Source organism: Poecilia mexicana, unplaced genomic scaffold, assembly GCF_051168715.1.
Source record: "Poecilia mexicana isolate PSO_F unplaced genomic scaffold, ASM5116871v1 scaffold_5, whole genome shotgun sequence".
Classification (NCBI taxonomy): Eukaryota; Metazoa; Chordata; class Actinopteri; order Cyprinodontiformes; family Poeciliidae; genus Poecilia; species Poecilia mexicana.
The window spans coordinates 19,546,289-19,568,533 of record NW_028263374.1 but is presented as its reverse complement, the minus strand read 5'-3'; the positions used below and the strand labels follow the sequence as shown (position 1 = coordinate 19,568,533).

The 22,245-nt window shown below is 41.4% G+C and overlaps 1 protein-coding gene across 1 annotated transcript in view; it reads right to left on the bottom strand.

Moving 5' to 3' along the window:
* pax7a (paired box 7a) overlaps nucleotides 1-22,245 on the bottom strand; it is a 50,245-nt gene that overhangs the window by 13,295 nt on the left and 14,705 nt on the right. The window contains exons 2-4 of the mRNA XM_088005984.1: nucleotides 17,465-17,692; nucleotides 7,571-7,736; nucleotides 6,174-6,370 (exon numbers count right to left, since the gene is read on the bottom strand). Of these exons, the coding sequence (XP_087862110.1) occupies nucleotides 6,174-6,370; nucleotides 7,571-7,736; nucleotides 17,465-17,692 (591 nt within the window). The remainder of the gene's footprint in view (nucleotides 1-6,173; nucleotides 6,371-7,570; nucleotides 7,737-17,464; nucleotides 17,693-22,245) is intronic.

Genomic DNA, 22,245 nt, shown 5'->3' with positions numbered 1-22,245 from the left:
TCATCGACCAACCACTTACAAACTGAAGAATTTTTTTATGTCATTTAATAAACATCACTTCACATGAAGGAAGCCATATATGGTACTAATTTTAATCATATTTTTGAGTCAAATTACAATAGCTGAGAAAGAACGTGCAACATTTTTTTCTTTAATGCATCACATTGCTTAGAATAACAAACTGAAATTGGTGAAATCGGAATCGGCTGAATAGAGAAAACCGGAAACAATTTGCAGCCAGAAAAGGTCTGTGGATGCATTTAGAAAAGTTTTTTTTTTCCATTCCAAGGCTGCATCAAAACGATAATGGATCTTATTTCTCTCTTTTAATATGGTTGACGGTTTGTAAAGAGGACAAATTAAAATAAGTTAAAATCAAACATGGCAGATCACAGTCGATCAAAAGCTGGAAATACGAAAGGCAAAAGCTTTAAATATACCTCTGATTATTTTTACTATTCAATAAATGCATCAAAACTAAGAACTATTTCCGTTTTTCATCTTCAACAGCAAAATTTATTTCACTTTTACTTCTCTTTAAATCAGAGAAAGTTCAGGGGCAAATGCTTTGCTACATAAATTTTGTATAATCTCATAATTCCCTTATTTTCTGTTGGATTCAAAACTATGAGCTATTTTAAGGAACATGTAAGACAGTTTTTCTTTTATGTGTTATTCCTAGAAGAAAAAAAAAATCTGAATGGGTTCAAATTGGAAGACAGGCCTCAGAGAAAAATGGGAACAGATATCGGCCAGGAGAAGTCTGATCGGTGCATCTCTTCTTACTATTATTATGCAGAGTGTGTAAGGGCTGGATATCTCCACTGTGTATCCCTGTGTGTAATAAGTGTTTCCAGATACGATCGGCGTCTGTGTGCGTCTCTACTTTAATAAAAGCAGTGGCACTCTCCACCTCATAGGCATCTCAGCTGCGTGGGACACACCGCATGTGAATCAGCCTCAGTCATTTTCCTCCTTAAATCCCCATCTTCCAGGATTTACTGAAATTCATATTGGCTGCCTCTGCAAGATAAATGTAAATCACATTCCCTTATATTTACTATTTATCAGGATGCAGCAGCTCACTTTCAGCGGGAAATATCTCTCACCCGCACACAAACACCCTTGCATTTAAATAGCATTTTTATTGTCCGCCGTAGCCTTTCATCTGGGCGCGGGGAGAAGAGCTGCCTCTCCAGGGGAGAGAGCTGGAGAGCAAGGAGAGGAAGGCGGGGAGAGGAGAGGAGGGAACGCGGCGCACCATTGGCAAGGAAGGCATAGCTGGATGACAGAACGCCAAGTGGAGGGGAAGCAAGGTTGGTAGGTGAGAAAAATAGATTATGAATGCACCAGGCGCCAAGTAGAAATATTTTGGAATGAACATGAAAATGGCAGCGCTCGGGCTGCTCCTGAGACTCAAAAGATGGAGCAACAAATGGCTCAGGTGCAGCAGCGCTACTACAGAAGAACCACAATGAAAGCTTTAGTGGTGAGAAGCGAAATTATCAATCAACAAACTTGCAAGGGGCAAACGCGAACCAACCGTGCAACAGAGCCGCGCTTCATGAAAAAGGAACATGTGGTGGAAATATTTCCCCAGAGTTCGACAGTGTTGCGAAACGGCAGCTAAAAAACATTAATAATCTGTTCAGAAACAGTATAGCCAGTGGATATGATTTGCAGCCCCTGGATTTTCTTGGCAACTGCCGACAGCAGGTCTGTTTTTTTTAAAGCCTCTTACATCTTTTTTTATACTTGCCAAATTGAAACAGTATTTGTTTTAATGGGAGTTCTAATTAACCAGTATGTATTCCCCCACTTGCTCCGCGAGTGGCTGAGCTGTGAATGCAGGCTATGTGCTCATCCCCTTTGATTTGTTGTCAGTGGAGGCTGCCAGCTGACACAGTGCCCGGTGAGAGGCTTAATGCCCAAGTTTTAATAATGTGGGGGACTACATGAATCTCCCCCTCTCATTGGTATTCAGGTGCAGGATGTCTTGTTAGAAGTCAGGGAGGGAGGCGGAATGAAGCCAGAGCCCCGGATTGTTCTGTACATTCACCCCCCCCACTCTCCATTTTTTTTTTTTGGCAACAGCAGAGCTAGCTTCTTAAAAATAATTCATCCCATTTTTAAAAGAAGCGCCTGCACTAGCTAATGGAAGAGCTGCAGCACAGTTTGGAGTCTCCCCTGGCTTATCTCGCTCAGACAGTTGTGGGGAGTCGCTGGTGAGCATGGTGTCAGCGTGCGTGGTACGGTGCAGCGCCGCGCGGGCAGGCAGGCCTGGGGACACAGATCAAAGGGAGGCAGGGGTGAGAGCCGCTCTGCCTCTGATCCCGTGTACGTGTGTGCGTGTGTGCGTGCGTACGCGCGCGTGTGTGTGTGTGTGTGTGTGTGTAGGCCCGGCCCACTCACACAGCCCAAAGGCCCTCCTCACACACATACACATCCTTGTCATTCCAAAACACACAACAGTTTCACAAAACTGCAAAACAGGAAAGAAAAGTTTCTCATAAAACTTTGTGAACTTCCTTTATCGGAATATCCACCGTACCTATCGAGTTAGCAGCTTCTCTCTTGCTCCATCATGCCTCTTTACAGGGAGAGAGGATAGCCGTGAACAGCCTTCCACGGCATGAGCTTTTCATTCTGCCACTGACGTCTGGTTTTTGTGGCTCCTGCATGTTGTACACATGTCTTGGAGTGATGCTACCAGCTCTTCTTGCAGTTGTTTTTCTTTACAGGTGGACAGATCAGAGATGTTGTGGCCAATTTCTAATCAGCGGTTGTGTCTGAACATTTTTATCAGTTCTGATTTCAGCATTAATTGAAGCCTGAATAATCTTAACAACAAAATGCTCGGTGTAACACTAAACGTATATTTTCAAAAAATGCACAAAGCTTTCTTTCCTTGCATCACTTTAAAATACCATTACAAAAACAAAATCCACCAGATTCTGGGAGGGAGAGATCTGTAGAAATAAAACTCAACTTAAGTGAATTATAGGTTGTCTACTGGTCACTTTCTACCTTTGCAGTTTTGGTTGTGAGGTAACTGAGTGTTTTTGCATATGAATTTTTTACGCACTTAAAAATATACAAATACCACCACAACTTCACAGGACAATGAAAGGATAACAGGGGATACATCTGAAACGGTCCTTTACATCATGTATTAGCGCTTAGCATGATTAGCATTATTAGCATGTTAGCATCACGATATGGAAACTGTGTTCTCTGTAAAGTTGGACAGTGAGATTTCCAAAGATTGCCAAAGTTTTCTAATCTAGCATTTCAGTCACAGAAAGTATTGGGCTTTTTAAGATTATAAGCAGCCTGGCACGTCTCTGCACAAAATATTTCCATCGTAGAAGGATTTGAGTCTTTTTCCTAGTTTGAAGTTTGTTGTCATCAACAGGACAGTAAAGTGGAGGAAAGGTGTGTTTACTGATTGGAATAAAATATTTGATTTTCAGTTTCAAACAAGTCTATGTCTCCATTAAAGATGAAAATCGTCCGATTCCAAACACCCGCCAATTTCTCTGTATGTTTCAAGGTTTTTTTCCTTTTTTATCATGTGTTCCTATCATGCAGTAATTTATTTTTAGATGCTAAGGCAACAACAATTTGACAATTGTTTTTTTGCAAAATGAGTAAAGCCTGTTCAATTTCAGATTCTTCTTTTTTTCTCTTTTGTAAATAAATCAAAGCTTCACAGTGTCAATCACAGAGGGCACATAGTCTCTGACCTTTGTGTTCAGCTGAGCATGGCTGAAAAATACAGGGATGCCCGTCCTTCATGCCCCTGCTTTCTCCTTTTCCCCAACACCTGCTGAGCCGCTAAATGAAACAAGACCAACAACAAAACACACTTCTGGTTTCATACCTTTCGCCCAGCCAGGCACAGCTTTGCTCTCACGATCCTTTAATATACTACCACCGCTCCGACCCCCGCCCGCGACCCCCGCCCCGCCCTCAACCAGCCAAACATGTTGTATACCCCACAATGACAGTGGCCGGTATGGAGTGTGGATAGCTTTTCTCCCACTGCCTGTAATGGGCAAAAATGTGTGCTGTCGGGAAGGGTCATGGAATTGGGATGGACGCGGGCTCCTGTCGGGACTGCCGATCGCTGCAGGATTCCATTACAGATTTGGCACCTCGCGACCGCAGCCCATTTACTTCGAATCACAGAATTTTTGTCAATCTTTATAGCAACTGCAAGGCCATCAGTGCCAGACACTTGAAGGAATGGCCTGCACATACCAATGCACAAGCATATCTCCTGCAAACAGACTTCGTCTGCAACTTAGAATATCAGTTTCTCATTTCCACTTCCTCCCCCCACCCCAATACACAAAAGGAGAAAAAATAAATGGGTTTACAATAAAAATGTAGCTACTTCTGCTTTATGATTAGCATTAGGTTAAATGTAAGAGGAAAAAAGGGCATACAGTCAACCTTTTTATTGGGTTTATTGTTTGGGTTTTCAGTGTTTTGCTTTGTGGAGAGAGGAGGTCTGCCCAGCACAGCAGGAAGCTGCACCAGTGAGCGAACTCTGATTTTCTATCAGCGGGAGCATCCACCTCCACGCTGGGACACTGATAGGAATGCCACACAGCAATCTGGATGCATTCAAATCATTTCACCTCAGTGCAGCACAAACATCATGCAGGAAAATGTGTGTGGGGGGGGGAATCAACACTTTAACTTTGAGATATTTAAATAAACTTCCAGAAAAAAAAAAACACACACACACAGATAAAATGCGTGACAGTTGGCGTTTCTATCAATCACTTCTGATTGAGTAATTGAAAACGGAAAATCCGCACTCTACAGCTGCCCAAATGCTCACGTCCTAATCCCCACTGTGACAGGAAATGTTTAATATCCCAACACATTCTTCAACCGCTCTGACGGGAGGGAGAGGAAAGCGACAGTGCACCCCATGCCAGCATTAGAGAGACCCATTAATAATAATAATAATAAAAAAAGGGCTCCGTGTTCCTGGTGTTTTTCTGCAGGTTTGCAGTGAGAGCATTAGCAGTTAAAACCCCTGTGCCACGATTAACAATCAAACACGCTGTGAGCCTCCATGTTATCCTCCGTCGCTCCAGCAGGAGAGAAAATCTCTTTTTTGTCACAAAATCCTTAATTCTTTCTTCTCTGAAGAAAGAGGGTAATACCAAGAATGTTTCCAATCTGCTTTGAGAAATATTTGAAGGAAGGAGAAAAAAAAAAACTCCCCAATAAAACATGTGTGAACGACGGGGTAATTGTGGACAAATGCAGCATTGAAATTCATTTTCAACTCTTTACACACCATTTCAATCTTATTTTCTGCCTGTTAACCACATCTTGTTGGTGAGGGTGGGCAAGACTGGCCAGTATTGATGGGTAATTGTGTATAATTCACTCCGTACACACGATTTGCATCAATACAAATCATTTTTCATTCTGTGCTACTTAAAGCTCAACCCTTACAAGAGACAGTCGCATTTAAACGCTCATTAATGGAAGTGTCTAAAAGATGTTAACAACCAAATCCTTTTCAGAAAACAACACACTTAAATCTTTACTTTAAGGTCCAAGAAGTGGACAGAGTTAAATTTAGGTGCACTCTGCATATAAAGATGCCTGAAAATCATGCAGCACAAGACACAAGCGAAAAAAATAAAAAAAAAATAAAAATCACACAAGGCACTGGAGTCTTCGAGCTGCAGACAATTACGTGAAGAAGATTATGGGTCCACATTTATAAGCCTTAGCTAATTATTTCATCTGCATGTGCTCTCTCTGCGCGGTGCAGGATTTAGATGTCCCAGGAAAGTAGAAAACCGCTGTTTGGAGCAGCTTGAGCACTTCTGGTTGCTATCAAGATGAATTTTAATTTGTTGATGTTAATCCAATTGTTTTACAAATGTAGCAATTTGGAGTAGCTAAAATAAATCCAGGGCTTTGGAAAGGCGAACATAAAAGCCCACACTGGCAGTTATTTTCGCTGAACATGCTGTTTCTGAATCTTAATTTTAGTGGAAAAAAAAAAAAATGCAATTACATATCCTTAGCTGAGAGAGGAGGAGGAGGAGGAGGAAAGCCGTGGAATGAAGAACGTTATCAACACCTATGAGAGAAGAAGACGTGGCACGAGGCCGTATAGGGCTGCTGGGTCTGACCTGTGGGGAGAGCCCGTTGCCAACAGGGTTCATGTGGTTGCTGGAGGCGGAGGGACTCATGAACGTATCGGAGTAGCTGGAGAAGCTGTGTCGATTGGACGACAGGCCGTACGCGGAGCTGCTGTCGGCGCTCAGACCACCCTGGTGCATGGAAGACGGCGGCAGAGGCTGTGGTCTGTGCAATGTGCTGCTGCCCTCTGACACAAACAAAGAACATACACAACATTAACATTCTGCACCGCAACAACAGGAATGTTTACGACAAAAGGCTCCAATTGAAGTGTAGAGCGGATTTGAAACAGAATGATTGTTGACAACAAAACTCTGACAAGTCATGCTTAAAGTGTGCCACAAGTCATGCAGGACACATGGCAAACGTCTAGAAGAAGGTTATCTGGTCAGGTGGAACCAAAACAAAAACTATCTCCACCCTGAAACGCGATGGGGAACAATATGGTGAATGGAGCTTAACACAGGACAACTCTGGACATAAGCCTCTTTGATGCTGCCTACGCAGGACACTGACCAGAATGATGAGCTACAATGGGAACAGTTTATATAAAATGCTAGGAAGTCCTAGTCAAAGTCCAGACATGAATACAATTGAGAAACTGTGGCAAGACTTTAAAAGTGCTGCTTAGAGACGCTCTATCCAGTCTGACTGATTTGAGCTGCTGTTATTTAGCAAGACACAAAACTTCCAGTTTTAATTGTAGCTAAAGATGATTCCACGAAGAGAACCCACAAAGGCTAAATCAAAATACATTTCCTTTTTCTATTTGCAAAATATTTTAAAAACAACATACATGTTTCCTTCCTCTTCACAATTATCTGCTACTTTGGTGGTTTGTTAGCGGCGGTCAGCAGATTTGGTGGTGCTGATCGTCATTTTTTTCCAGGGCAGCCAAAATGTAGCTTCCCACCATCAGTGTATGAATTTGTGCGTGAATCACTGACCGTAGTGTGAAGCGCTTTGGAGCCCAATAAAGTGCTACACAAATACAAGCCATTTCCATTTAATTTGTGTTGGTAAATCACATAAAATCCTAATAAAATACATTAAATCCTGTTGGTATGAAAGCCTCTGCCAGGCGTTTCCTGAACCATCTTTAGAAAGCACATTTTTAGTAAAAAGTGTAAAGCTTCTGTGTGACCCCTGCTTGTAATGTAAGGCTTGTCTCTTTCTCACTGTGACAAAGATGTGATTAGAAAGATAACAAGCTGCTGCATGCTTCTTATATGCAGCACATGATTCATGCAACTTTATTAACATGTACATGAAAAATGGATGGCATACCACGAATAAATAGGACTAATGCAATATTTAGCAAAATTGAGTTACAGCCACCGGACAGAGCATTCTGTATGTTTTGGATGTTGGGCTGCGTCAGATTTACCCTGTGATAGCGTGGTGCTGGGGTAGCTGGTCTCCGGCAGCTGGTAGGTGGGTAAAGTCGGCATCCCCGTGGGCGGGAATCCGCCGGGAAGCAGGTGGTTGAAGGCTGCTAGCTGATTGGCGCCGGCCTGCTTGCGCCACCGAGCCCGTCTGTTGCTAAACCACACCTGCAAGTTGGATTAAAAAGACATAATTTCAAAAAGAAGCTTCAGTTTCTCTTTAGCTGGAGTCCTTTTTTTTTTTTTTTTTTTTTTTTTTAATAGTGTGTGTTAGCTAGTGTCTGCCACCTGTGATTAATCTGGTGAGAACAGTAGCGCTGCTGCTGTTAGCTGACGATCTGCAGCCCTTCTTGGGAACTCAGTGGCCTATATCTGTTGTTCTTAAGTGGTTGTGATCTGTGTAAACAGGCAGCTCTAAGCTTCCTTCAGAGGGAAGAAGTCACCGAAAGGTCAGAGGCAGGCCATTAGTCTGCATCACACCCCTCTAGTAAGCTTGAAAAGCTAAAAGACATTTTGGTAAATGATGATGTTTTCCAGGATATAACTGCAAGGCATATTTTTGTTTAGTTGCAAGGTATATTTTAGGAGTAAAAAACAAATGTTTTTCAAGTAGAAAGGCAGCAAAATGAGCAGCATTACCATGTCACTTCTCTGAATGGAAGGGGAAGAAAATAGGGAGTCTTTAGACCGGCAAAGATTTACACATTTTAAAAAGGCTTCTGCTTCAACAAAACATGAATATAATCAGGCGCCTTCTGAAAAGAGCCAGCAACCTGTTCCATTTAGCCGAGACAAGGCCCGGGCTTCGCTGTGTGCTTGGGGTTGAAGGACATTGATCTATGCCTCGCACAGGCAATTCATCAGAGTTTAATACACTGTCAGCGCAGTTCATCTACTGTTGTGTTTCAAACGGCCAGCGCTATTGTGAGAGCACATGAAAGAGGGGGACAAAAGGCCCTCCGTACGCCAGCGAGAACAGTGGACACAAAGAGGGGGCGTCCCTTTTAAACAGGTCTTAAAGAGGGACACTTTCAAGGCGACTTACACAGAGACGTACTCTGCATTTTGAGGGCCCGCCTCTTTTTTGTGTGCACAAACATACATATAAACTCGTATGGGCCTACAAGGGATCTCAGCCTTGCAGAGATCTTAATTCGAGTGTGGTTCTTTTTCTACGCAGTTGTTTCTTCCACAAAGACTTTTTTGCTCTTAACTCAGTTTGCAAGGGAGGAAATAAGATACAACAGGCAGCGACTGTGTCAGCTTTTCAGAGAAGGACAAATCTCGGGGTGTGCAAGTGGAAAACCAACAGGAAATCTTTATCTAAAGCACGACTGCTTCTAAAGGCCGAGTCTGAATCTCTTCAGTCGGCTATTACAAAACAAACGCGAGGTGTAGCTCGGGGAAATTTTTCCTATTGGGATGTAGTGGAGCGTGCTCTGAGGTTTGAACTGAGCACCAACTGGGCCAGACAAACAGCTGCCTGGCTCAAGGGAGGGAGGGGGCGCGCGGTTGGGGGTCGGGGTTGAGGGAGGCGCACCCCCTTCCCTCCACACACTCCCGATCACCCCACCCGGCAGTGCCACTTCACCTTCGACCTCATCCACTCACAACACTCCTTCTTTCATGCTCACTTTAACTTCCTTCCTTCTTTTGTCATCCAAGCTCAGGAAGCCGGTGCTTCATCATGGCGGACACAAAAACACCTGAATGTTAAAGTTACTTTTCACTTTTACTGCTTTCCTTAACTCAGCGTTTTCATTTTCAGTTTCGGCTTTAAAAGATTTATTCTGCCATATGTTGTGTTTGTTTTGATATCCTGCTAAAATAAACTTTTACTTCCTTCTTCTTTATCTACATTTGGTTTGGGTCTTTTTTTTTCACTAAAAAAAATATATATATATATATATATATATATATATATATATATATATATATATATATATATATATATATATATATATATATATATATATATATCACTCTCTAACCAAGACTAGAAGAGTGTGCCTTCACTATGACTTTAAATTAATAGATAATTTTTAATCCACAGAAGATGTTGGGAACATCAAGACATGCATTGTTTATGAAGTTATCTGATGAAGGAGATGTTCATTTAGATATATGTCAATAGATGGCATCGCAGTCATTGGAGTGCCTTATATTACATCTTAGAGCTCAGTAAGCTTTTGAAATGATCTATAACAAATTCATGATCAGGCACAACATGCAGAGTTTTACATTTTGAATGCAAACTCATATTCTCTCTTAGCCCTTGAGCTAGATGCCTCGCCATACTGAAACATATAATATCTAGAGTCTGGACTTGTTTCTTCTTTGAAGGTTAACCAATATGATTTGTTTTAAGTAGAAACTCATTTGTCCTGATGAATTTTCAAACTTTTCTTCTGTGTGTGGTCTGGCTTTGGCTAGTGAGCTGTTTAAAGCTGAATAAGAGGAAACGCACTGATCAGAATCAAAAGGTAGAAATACGAATCAGCTTATCTCACAAGATTACATCGTGTACTTGTTACACCTCAGTTCTGAGTCAACGTAAGGAACCCAGACAGAAGTTACAAAACAGTCTTAGAAGGAGTCTTCCTTGCTATTTTTTAGGGTTGTGGTGATGGACAACACCACAAAAGGAGTTAAGACAAGGAGGTCTTAACTCCAAAGGAGTTAAGACCTCCTTGTTTCTTTGTCAAACTTCTGCCTTAGACTTGTTAAAGCACTCCAGATATGCAGAGAACCTTTACGTTTAACTTTTAAAGTGGAAAAGTGATAACGTTGTTATATATTTAGACTTTACGAGCTGATATTACTCTGAATACTCATTCTTGAATGATTCATTTGACTTTCTCTTCAAGTAGTCATCAGATTTAACCCTTTTGGGTGTTTTATGTTTAGTTGATACTGTAACTTAGAAACTTTTTGTTTTCCATAAAATATCTAAATCTCGTTTATGTCCGGATAAAATTCGGCAATAAGATGGTTCCCTAATGAAGAAAAGTATTCACACCTCAGCATTTCTTTTTAGCATTTCTTGAGGCTGCTAATAATTTTATACACATAACTCAATAAAAACATTATCCATTATTGCAAATGGTTTGTCTTGGGGTGCAAAAGTGAAGTAGGAAGAGATGAAATTGCAACATTACTTTGAAAAAAGACCTAGTCTAACACCTCTGTTAAGTAAGGATGCACAGACAGGACAAGGAGTGCATCCAGTCTAATATAAGAAGGAACCATAAGGCACAGAGTGGCTTTGTGCAACAGTCATCAGACTCTTAGCACAGACGGGGATAAACAAGCACTTGAGTGGAGCTGCACATGTGCCCATACCCTATCACCAGCATGCATACATTACCAGCCCAGTCTTCTTGTACATGCACACATCGACTCTTGCACAGACTACGACACACAGCCCGAAGCTGAGGATTTGAGGCTGTGTGCTCTGGAACCTGATCACAAAGTCACCTTGGAACAGAAATTCTCCTCGACTCTCCCCAATCCGGTTTAATTCTCTGCAGAAACATAGACAGCTGCAGAGCTTCTTCATTGTTACCCTTGTTTACCTACGAGTGCGTGGCCTGAATTCACCAGGAGTACACTTCTGTCTCATTTTCACTGACTATAAAGTCTCCCAGTATCTAGGGCACTTGGGCAGGTCTGTATTATTGGATTGTGGTGGAAAATGTTATTTAGACCCGTTTAGGTTAAAGGGACGTCATCAAGAGTCAAGGAAGAACAAAGAATAAAGCAAAACAATTGAGCTGCAGCTGTGCATCAGGAAAAGTGTGTAGAAAAGTGTTTACACATGTGAGCTTGCATTTTCTACGACAACTTTTTGGAGGCTTGACGTTTCATTCACTATAACTCAGACAGATTGGATCGATATGCATAGTGACTTATAAATCTTATTTTCTGGTCTGTGTTGAAAAGAAAATGTGCCCACAGCATGACGTTTCCACCATTATGTTTTTTAGAGGCAGAAATAGTTTAAAAGGTTTCATTGAATCTCTTGTTGCAGATCTTTGAACATGATTTTCTCCTCCAGAGATATTATGGCTCCCTTGGTTTCTTCCCTGATTAATGCTCTTTGCTTGCCAGGCTTGTCAGTTTAGTTCAGAACTAAGTAATGTTGACATCTACAGCCGCAACATGACCCATCAAAAACAGGGAGCTTATTGAGTTCATAAATGCCTATTATGTTTTTTAATGATTCAATGAAAAAACAAATATATTTCCAATATTTTTTCGCCAGTGTTGTCAGTCTGTTGTGAAAAAATATAGAAAAACAAAGAAAAACTATTAACAGATTTGTTAGATAACATCTCTTTTTAGAAACAGTGCAGCAAGCAGTATTATTTTGTCTTTCTCATTTTTTATATGTTAAAAACCACAACATGTGGCTCACATGCTGAGTGTTGGAGATCTCTGGTTTAGCTGGACTCCTTCCAGTTCCACAGTTTAGTTTCACTTCACAAATATGAACCTGTTCGTGTCGGTCTGTCACATAAAAATTCCTGAAGCTCAAGAGATATGAATAATTTTGCAAGGCAGGGCGTATGCAAACTTTAAGCCTACAATCTGATAGAATGTGAAATATTAAATGCAGTGATGAAATCTGAGTCCGTGGTTCATGGTGCACTCCACGTTGCTTCATCTCTGTTAATCTTCCTTTCAGTGTTAGTCAAAAGAACTGATTTTGAGCGATTAAATTCCTGGCTGATCAGTGATAGTGGGCATTCATGCCAACATTGTAAAGCCATGACAGTGCACCACAGAGACCAAAAAAAAAAAAAAATCCACTGTGTGTTGCTTCTCTTAAACAGGATCATTTACATTTGAGAATTGCCTGTTTACACAATCCTCCATGAATTCTTTTCCCAAAGACAAGTCTTGAATATGTGACGCCTTTCAAGAGCCAATTTGCAACATTCGGTAGATGAATACCAGGAGCCGACAGATAATGACAAAACAAAATGTGCTGCTGACTTCATACCCATAAAAACGCAGAAGAGGTGATGCAACTGGCTTCAACAACACACCAAATCCTCTTCTGCCTCATACCACGCAATACTCCCCCCCTTACCCATGCCTCACACGTCCTCCTCCTCTTTCCCTTTCCTCTTTCTTCCCCTCTGATTCCCTCCCTGCTTGCCTTCCAGACTGGCACTATGCTAATTAAAGTAGCTAGGAGTGTGAATTTGTGAGGAGAGTGGGATTAGCTTGATAAGTATCAGGAGTACAGAAGCACTGTACCAAAGTCATTTAAATTCTAATAAAAGGAAAGTGTTAGAACATTCACTCTGATGCATTGCAACAATTTCCTCCCGACAATCTACACAAATCCTATTTATTCCTTTATGAGAAGTAAACCCGCACTGGCGGGAATACAGTTGCCTGTTGGGTTTGGTTGCTACCACTCGGCGCTATTGGGATTTTTTTCCTTCACAGTGCTGAAACTTGACTGATAGCACAACTATGAGGAAATATAAACACGGAATACCTTACATTTCCACTAACCTGCTTAAAACCACCTGCATGAGGTTAAAATCAGCTTTAAATGTATTTTACACCCGGCTAAAGATGCTAGCACACAGCCACTTACAGGCCTTTTCTGTGCGCTCCCATTCAGAGCAGCGCAAGCCACAGATAAAGAAAGAAACTTTTTACCAAATTGATTTGCATGCTTCATAAAAAGCAGTGCTTATGCCTTATTAGATTCCACTAACTATAATAGCTACACGGAGGATGTTTATTGGTAATGAAAGAGGACCTATGTGACAGATTTGGTAAAGCGAGCCGGCAGCGGCATGCTGAGATGATGAGCTCTGGTCGAGACGCAGGCGTCTGTCTCTTAAAAACTTCAGCCTAAATAGGAGGGAAATGCAATTTGCTTCATGTGTAAGAGCTGATTTACAGCAACCTGCTGTCCATTGCCTGCACATCTCTCCCCCTGCGCGATGCTTCCCCACCTGATCCACCACTCAGCAACGCTCTTGTGAAATGGCTCTGTTGCCTGCTCTTGTTAAAACTGAGGGGTTATCAGATGGAAAGTAGCAGAGCGCACTGCGGCGGATACAGAGAAGGTAGACTTGGCAGCGTCCCCTCCTACAGAGACAGCCTGGAACTAATTGCTGAGAGATATGGATCACATCCCACAATTTGTCAGCCGGGGTGATAAAACCATTGCACGGTTTGTGGTGGTAAAGGAGCACCGGGAAGTTGTCTGAAAGGGGGCAGCGGGGCTGATCAAGATAGATGCTGAGAGGGTCTTAAAATGGCAGACGAGGGCAGACGCCAGGCAGTTAGCTCTGTTTATGAGTTTACGTTGTGAGTCAGCGCTAAGCCAAACACTCATCATTCACATGATGATCCAGCCTTTAATTTTACAGCTCTGCTTTGACTGGCGGCCTTGTTTACAGAGGTGTTAGCCTCACAGTTTACCTCTGCACCCGACCCAAAAACTGCTTTCCACATTATCGCCATCTTAAAAGACAAACAGATAACAGCGAACCATGACAGCTCGCACAAATCCGAGGATAAAATATGAGCGTGTGGGACCCCGGCACGGACCCCGGCCCGTAATTTCTCTCTCAGCCTCAAACCGCAGCGAGTTTCTGGATGACATCTGGAAGATGCGTCATTGCAGCTGTGCTGGAGGAGCTTTGCACTCTGGCCAGAGGGTCTCGTCTCCTGGCCTTTGACAGGCCATTCGGGCACCAATGTAGCAGCCCAGCTGGTGGACATCTTCTCATGTACACTCACATTTCAGAAACAATCTTTCACACCATCAGCTGTCCAAAGCGGTAAAAGGAGATGAATATGCATGTCCGCAATTCAGAATCGGTTTTGTAAAAACGGTGATGCTTCTGGAGCAAAAGCTAGAAAAAACTATTAGGAATTTCACAAAGTGATTTGACAATGTGTTCTTTGAAGCATGCAGGCTGCGGCACCACTGTTGGCATTATTTATTTTGGCCATCAGTACCCTTTTCTCCATAACCTTCTCAGAAAATTAAGTTTGAGTTGACCTTTTGAGACTTTCAAAGCCTCGAAGAATTAGATTATGAGGAAAACAGCATTAACAAATTACAGCCGCGGCTCAAATTCCTCAGGTTTTCACATGACATCATTTAAGTCGATTATCCAAATGCAAAGAGACAGAAGTAACTCCAGTGGCATTCTTCTCCTGTACTTCTCACATTCTGCTCCATGATTATTTGCGGTTTCATAAACACTCAGGTGTCAATGGAAGAAAGAAATCTTTTAAATGACGTGTCACAGTCCTCAGTGATGACTGAAGAACAGAACCAGCCCAAGGATATAACCTTAGGCTCCTATATATGGTTCTAAATAAAATTAGATTTATGGACCTTACATCTACACTAATGGTATAAAAAGAAAGAAATAAAAAACAATAAAAAAAACACTAAATTTTTATGAACAACACTGTGTTTGCCAGAAAACAAGCATTGCACGCTCTAATCATACCTCCTCATAGTAAAACATGGTGTTGGCTGCATCTTGTCATGGTGACAGACAGGCAGTTTTTACTGTACTTTACATTTTCATTAGTAAAAATGTTAAAACCACCCAAACAATGTTCTACTTTATGCTGTTTGGGACCCTAAGCAGATTTTTGAGACCATCCATCCAACAACAAACCCTACAACTGATATTCCTGGTTGACCAAAGATTATTCATTATAAACATTTAATGTTACGGTTTTAACTAGAGGGAACGTTAGTCACACAATAGCTAGATGTGCGTTGCTTGACTCACATTCATTTCACATGATTTTCTTTGTTTCTTAGAAAATTTGACTTTTAGAAGATTGAATGATCCTGGATCTCCTTTAAAAACCTGAATCCAGATCAACCAAAATCAAAGCCAGTCATTTTTTCTGATGTTGGCCAAGTTTTATGCCATTTCTCCTTTACCTAGGAAGGTCTTTACATCCGGAATAAATTAAATCACATTTATTTTGAATCAACTGAGAAAACTTTTGTTTTCTCAATTGATTTGTCACTTGTACATATAATATTTACATTAGATAACTTGTCTTCTGAGCGTCCAGAGCTTTTGCTTAGTTTCCATGTGTCGGCTATAAGAAACATATAAGAAACAAATTGATAAAGTCTGCTACTACTGCAGAAATATCATGAATGCTTTTTAAGGCAACGCAGGGTAATATTTACATTAAAATCTCAGCTGAAGCTCTTAGTTCTCCACCACTTGACATACTGCGCTCCTTCTCTCCTCAGACGTACTGGATACCCGGGCATGTTGGGGGGTTTTGAAGATGGACAGTGACATGTGTGGAATCAGTTACCAACTCTGCGTGTTTGTGGTGTGATGAACAGTTAGCATGCGGTGAGGAGTTTGGGCCGTTTCAGAGTGAGTGTGAACCGCTGGGGTAAGAGGAGAGGGGTGCCCCAGAGTTTTTTTTTTTTTTTTCCTCCAGCAGTTGATTGATTAATGTTGTTGTCGGGGCATGGGGTCCCCAGAGAGGATGAAGAACTCTGTGTGATATGTGGAGGATTTTACAAGCAGCGGCGAGCTTGAAAGTGGTGGGATGAGATCCTGGCCAAAGGCCGAAATGAGAAATCCATCAGGAATGCATTCCCTTTCGCTCCTCTCCTAGTTTCTGCTCCCTTCCCATCTTTAGAACAACAGCTGTTGCTGTAACTCTACTGTACACGTCTTCCTTCAATCTTGCACTAAATTGTGGGGAGTTCAGGCTGTCAGAGTGGCCTCCCTAGTCTAGGGTGTGAAATAAGGAAGCGTTTCTGTCAAACTGCTTCAACATTAAGCATTGTAGCATGATAAGAAGGAAAACGTGCTCATGATGGATGAATGTATTGCACTGTAGAAATATTCATACCCCTTAAGATTTTTTCACGTTCTGTCAGGTTAGAATCACAAATTTTGATACATTTTATTTAGATTTTATGTGATAGACTGATACAAAGTAGGGTATATTTGTAAACTGGAAGGAGGGTAATGTCTGAAACATTTGGGAAGCATTTGTGTTCAGCCTCCCTTACTTTGACACCCATAAGTAAAATCCAGAGTAGCAAATTACCAGAAGAATCAGTGTGTCTTTTAAACCCAATATGAGTACAGCTGTACTATAAAAGCCTCAGAGATTTTTTAGAGAACATTAATGAATAAAAATAATCATGAGACTGAGGAACACAGTAGAAAGGCCAGGGATAAATATGAGAAAGATTTAATGTAAGGTTAGGTTGTAAGTCCCAAGCTTTGAACATAGAGCACTGTGCAATCCATGATATTAAAATGGAAAGAGGACATCTCCAAGTGTCCAAAAGCTGACAGGCCAGGCATGGAGAGCAAAATCTGCAAGAAGTCCCACATGCAGTTTGCCGAAAGCAATGCAGGAGACAGAGTGTTCATTTAAAATGCTGTAACACCACACCAGCTTACTGAGCAACGGCGAAACACGATGGTGGCAGCATCACGCTGAGGGATTTGTTTCCCCTGCAGAAGGAGCAGCTGGTCACAACCTAAATATCAGAACTTTGTTTGTAAAAAAAAAAAAAACTGAATCCATTCCACCTCACAATGTGCTACTTTGTTGGTTGCCTACATTAAATCCCAATTAATTATGCTGAAGTTTGTGGCTGTAATTTGAACTAAATGCGTAAAAGTTTAAGGGGTAAGAACACTATGTTAAAGCAATGTGCAGACTCAAATTATAGAGAAAGGCCAGGCTTTTTCCTTGGTGACATTCCGTGTTTCTGCAGCATGTAGTTAATTCACCCTACTCACAAAGACATAGTCCCTGTAAAAATGAAAGAATGGCTATTCTTTGCTTCATCTGGGCTTCAGCTAAGGTTAAGTTGCGTACAGCTCCATTGGACCTACCTGTACTCTGGCTTCTGTGAGTTTTGTCCTCTGAGCCAGCTCCTCTCGGGTGTAGATGTCGGGGTAATGCGTTCTCTCAAAAGCCTTCTCCAGCTCCTCCAGCTGCTCCGCTGTGAAGGTGGTGCGGCTGCGCCTCTGCTTCCTCTTCAGGGGCAAATCTGGCTCCGAATCAACATCCGATCCGTCGTCTGTGCGGTTACCTGAGGTGAAGAGAAACCTAATGAGAGCCTAGTCGAGAGGCCTTTGGGAGAATTAGCTGTTTGTGGAAAAATAACGGCGTTATCTGCATTCTAAAAGGGCCTCCTTTGTCGTTCGTGATGCAGGGTTTGCATCGGAGAGGATTCAAATGACAGCTACTTTTCTCTCCGTACACAACTGGGAGAATATTATCTTAATCTGTGGATATTTATTTAATATAGAAGAGGCCCTGATATGCAATCCTGCCTGTGAGAGGGGCCCCAGAGGCTGTGGAGGCAGGGAGCTGAGGGGGAGTGGGCTGCCAGTGGGTAGAGGGGTTAATCTGCAGAGGCCACCTTGCTGCTCCTCACCCTGTTTTTCTCTGTCATTGGCCCAGGGCATACTGCTCATACACAGCTCAGCCAAAGTGCATAAAATAGAGCACAATATCGCACCAAAACCATTCAGTTCCATGTGTTTCCACCTGCTGTCACAGAATGAATTAAAGCATATTTTACATTACTTTTTCGGCATTCAACTAAGCTGAATTTTTGCTCGAGGAACACAGATACAGCACAAAGCTGTACAATCCGGGCCGACAGGGAAATTTTTGACAGTAAATACGCATTACCATTATAACTGAATTTAGAAAATTGCATCATTTTCACCTCCTCTGCATGTCTATTCAAACTACATGGCCCTTTTCATTTCATGTCATAAAATTCTTATTTTCATAATTTCCTCATTGAGACATTGACAAGGCAGAGTGATGTGCCAGTGTTGCTCCAGGCCTAGTTGGATTGCATCATGCTCAGTCCAGAAAGTGTGGGAGAAGGGAAAATAAAGGGAGATGCTGAAGAAAAAGGGCGCGTGAAGAGATTTCGGGTTCTGACAGGGGCCCTTTGCCATCCGACTCCGGTGGAAATGCGCACCTGACTCTGGCTCTTTGTTCCAGCTCACTCCAGTCACATCTTTCAGTGGACAAAAGAGCACTCAGACCTTGCCTCCAAATAACAACTGTGAGAACAAAAGAGCAACAGAGCTGGCGGAGTCTCAAGGCCAGCTCCAGAGTTTAATTAAACAAGGAATTATGGGATTATATGGAGACTATCATTACAGGCCACTCCACCAGTCTTCTGCGAACATTTTTTGTCCCCCTGAGCTCGTGCTCGACGATTCCGTGCGGATTACATGTGGCCGCAGGACATGAGGCCGCATTCATTAAATCAATTCTTCAGTCTTATCCTTTTTAATAAAGATTGATTCTTGAAGCACAAGCTCACTCGGGCTGCAGAACACCCTTGAACATACAAAGTTGAATATGTACATACAGCACATATCCCTTTGTTGGTTTTCATGAGGATGCGGGTATCCATTTGCTCTGTAACTCGGCATGACGACACTTGAGAGCAGCGCAGCGGTCTGCGGATCACTTTGCAAAGTCACCTCCACGTCCCCGCGAGGGAGACGCCGGGGTCAGAGTCGACACATGCTCAGTGGGGTTCTGAGCAAGACACCACCGTCCTCTCCTCCTCAAATTATCACTTTTCTTTGCCTTTTCCTTTGTTGGAGATGTTCTCACAAACTTTAGCTAGCTAGCTAGCAAACCGACCTCGCAGTTTATCACTGTACTGTCGGAAACACGTGTTACATTTGACATTTAGGTTCAATATTTTTTTCTAATGTGACATTGATTCAGATTAAATATTTTGTGTTTTTAGTCAGATTTCTATTTGCTAAATGCAAAAAAAAAAAGAGAGAAAACTTTATTCAGAGATTTTTTTGTTATTAGTCAGAGTACTGTGCCTTTAAACATTTTTGCAAAGTCCAACTAATGGTGATATCAAAGGTTTGTAAGAGTCGTTCCCACTGAAACCACTCCCACCATTATTGAGACTCAGATAAGAAGCAGCCATTACTCCAAAAGGAAGATTACAATTTAGACAACTACCTTAATTTTGAAGACATATTCTTCATTCTCATGTAACTTAAAGTGTTTATCCATAATTACCGTTGCCTCATTTAGAGGAAAACGGGAAAGCTTGCAAGCCTGAGAACACAATCCCAGCTGCTCAGCACAGGAATGGCAGCATTATGCTGTGTGGGATTGTGTGGTGCACTTCACTAAACAGATCCTGAGAAAAGAAAATTATGTGGAAAATGTTGACATCACATGTGGAAAAAAGCAAGAAAGTCAATGTCTGAGAGTGGCCATCATAAAGCCTTGATGTTAGTAAATTTGTAGTTATAGTTGAAAAGGGGTTTGTGAATGAGGCAGCCTAGAAACCTGGTTCAGTTACACCAGTACTACCAGGAGGAATGTTCCACATATTGTGAGAACCCACAAAATGTCTTTCCAAAGTCATACAGAGACAGTTCTACTAAATACTGTAGTCATTCCTGCAAACTTCTAAAACAGTAAAAAAGTAAAGAAAAAATATTTTCCAAAGAAATTCTGTTATTATTCTCTCATTTCTCAAATAGAAATAATTTTTCCAACCCCACCTGATCTAAAAAACATACGGGTTATCTGTCTTTTTAATAAAGTGTATGTAAATATGTGGTTTCAACAGTGTTCTGACTGATAGACCTCAGCAGTGTTTGGCTTGTACTGCTGTTCGTCATTAAGCCCGCAGAGCCAACACATCTGCTGTTGTACATGAACCAGAGGCACAAGGTCACCAGTGCTGCCTGTAATGAGTGAAGGAAAATGGAACACGGCACATGTTGTTGGAGGCCAAATGGGACCTGGACTCGATGTAAAACTCATCTGTATGCCGACTAAATTTAGTGAGCCGAGGACAGAAAATATCCCGAAACACATGGCTGCTCTCTCCGCCGATCTAAGAAACGACCCGAGACACACGGAGCGGCAAGACAAGAGAGAGGAAATCTGCGGCTTTCAGGCTGCTTTATGCAAAATAAGAGCTAAATAAATAGGCAAAATGGGGCCCTGCAGGACTGAGCAGGTCAATTCTTTAACAGTGCAGAAAGGTAAACTCTGATTAGACCTTTGCATAATACAACCGCTGTAATTTCCATGCAAAGGTTCATGAGATATTGGTAAACCACTCAGGCCTTGTCTCATTACTTATTGTCCAATTAGAATCTCATTATGCTGCATCCAGTGGGCACGATTAGTGCCGTGTACTCTGCTCCAGGGGCCCTCCAAGGTTTTACCTCAATATTGATTTAAAATTGTGGCCATCATGAATAGGAATTAATCAGGTTTACACTCTGCTTTGTCAAGGTAAAAGCCTGATTAGGCTGCAGAAAGAACTCCGGGGGCAGTGAAAGCTCCAAGCCCACATTCCCACATTACAATGCATTTCATGGATTTTCCAAAAAACATGATTGTAACACTGAAGTTTGAACTGACCATATATATGTGTGAATATATACATATCCTCTTCCAAGCTTCACTGAGAATCTTCACAAGTTTTTTTATGTTGTTTTGGGGTTATTATACATGTTTTGCACCAATAAACATTAATCTCTGGAAAACAACAACGATGGTAGAACCTTCAGGCATTCCCAGTAAATTGTAGCTGGGAATAAACTGGTGTGTGAATCAGTCCAAAATTGCATAATTACCAGCATGACTAGATCGATACTTGAGTTTCAGATTTCATCTTGAAATTTTATTTTATATTTTAGTATTATAGTTTCTCAATTCTACCGTTAAAAACATTATGCTTTGATTTTAATCATTTCTTCCACTTTGTTTCTTTAAAAAACAACATACACATAGATGTCCTCATATTATATAAATGTGTTATTAAAATATTTGTAGACACCCATAAAACTTGATTTTGACAAAATAATTCAAAGGAAAAACCACAAAAGTGCCTAAAGGTCAAAGGTTTATTATTATTAGTACTAATACCAATTAGATATAATTAGGTATTAGTACCAGTGATGTTTTACTTAGTATCAAACTGATAACAAAATATGCAGTATTGCACACCTCTACAAACCATAAACTAGACTTAAGTTACATGACTCAAGCTTTTTCTGTTTCTTTTATCTCTTCTTTTGATTGTGAGTCTTAGGAATTCAAGAAAAGAAAGAAAATATTTCTCTTGTAATTATTATAAACGTTGCTTACATTCAATGGGCAGGCAAAGACGTAATAATACGATTGTTTGACTGACGGGTAGTTTCTTTTTTACAACCTGCAGCAGACGGCAGGGTGACACAATGACCACAGCAAAACGTAGAACATGTCACAATCACTGATCTATGCAAGATGCTTGGCAAAAACGTACAAATCCACGTTTGACAAACGTTGCATCGCGCAAAATCGTCATGAAAAAGGTTTCATGCTGAAAAAACAACAATAACAACAACAACAAAGAAAGCAGAAAAGAACAGAAAACACCTTGTTTAGCTTCTGGAGATGTTTCACAGCCTTTTACAGTTGGTTTGAAATATCTTCCAGATGATATAAGCTTTTCTTTCTCTCCTTCATTTCCTTTGTGCATTAAAATTTAGGAAAACTACTCGCCTGGTCAGAGTCACAACGCAGCAAACACACTAGGCACAGATCATTCTGTTAGGTGTTTTATAACAGCATTGCAATATTGGTAAAAATCAGCTAGAAT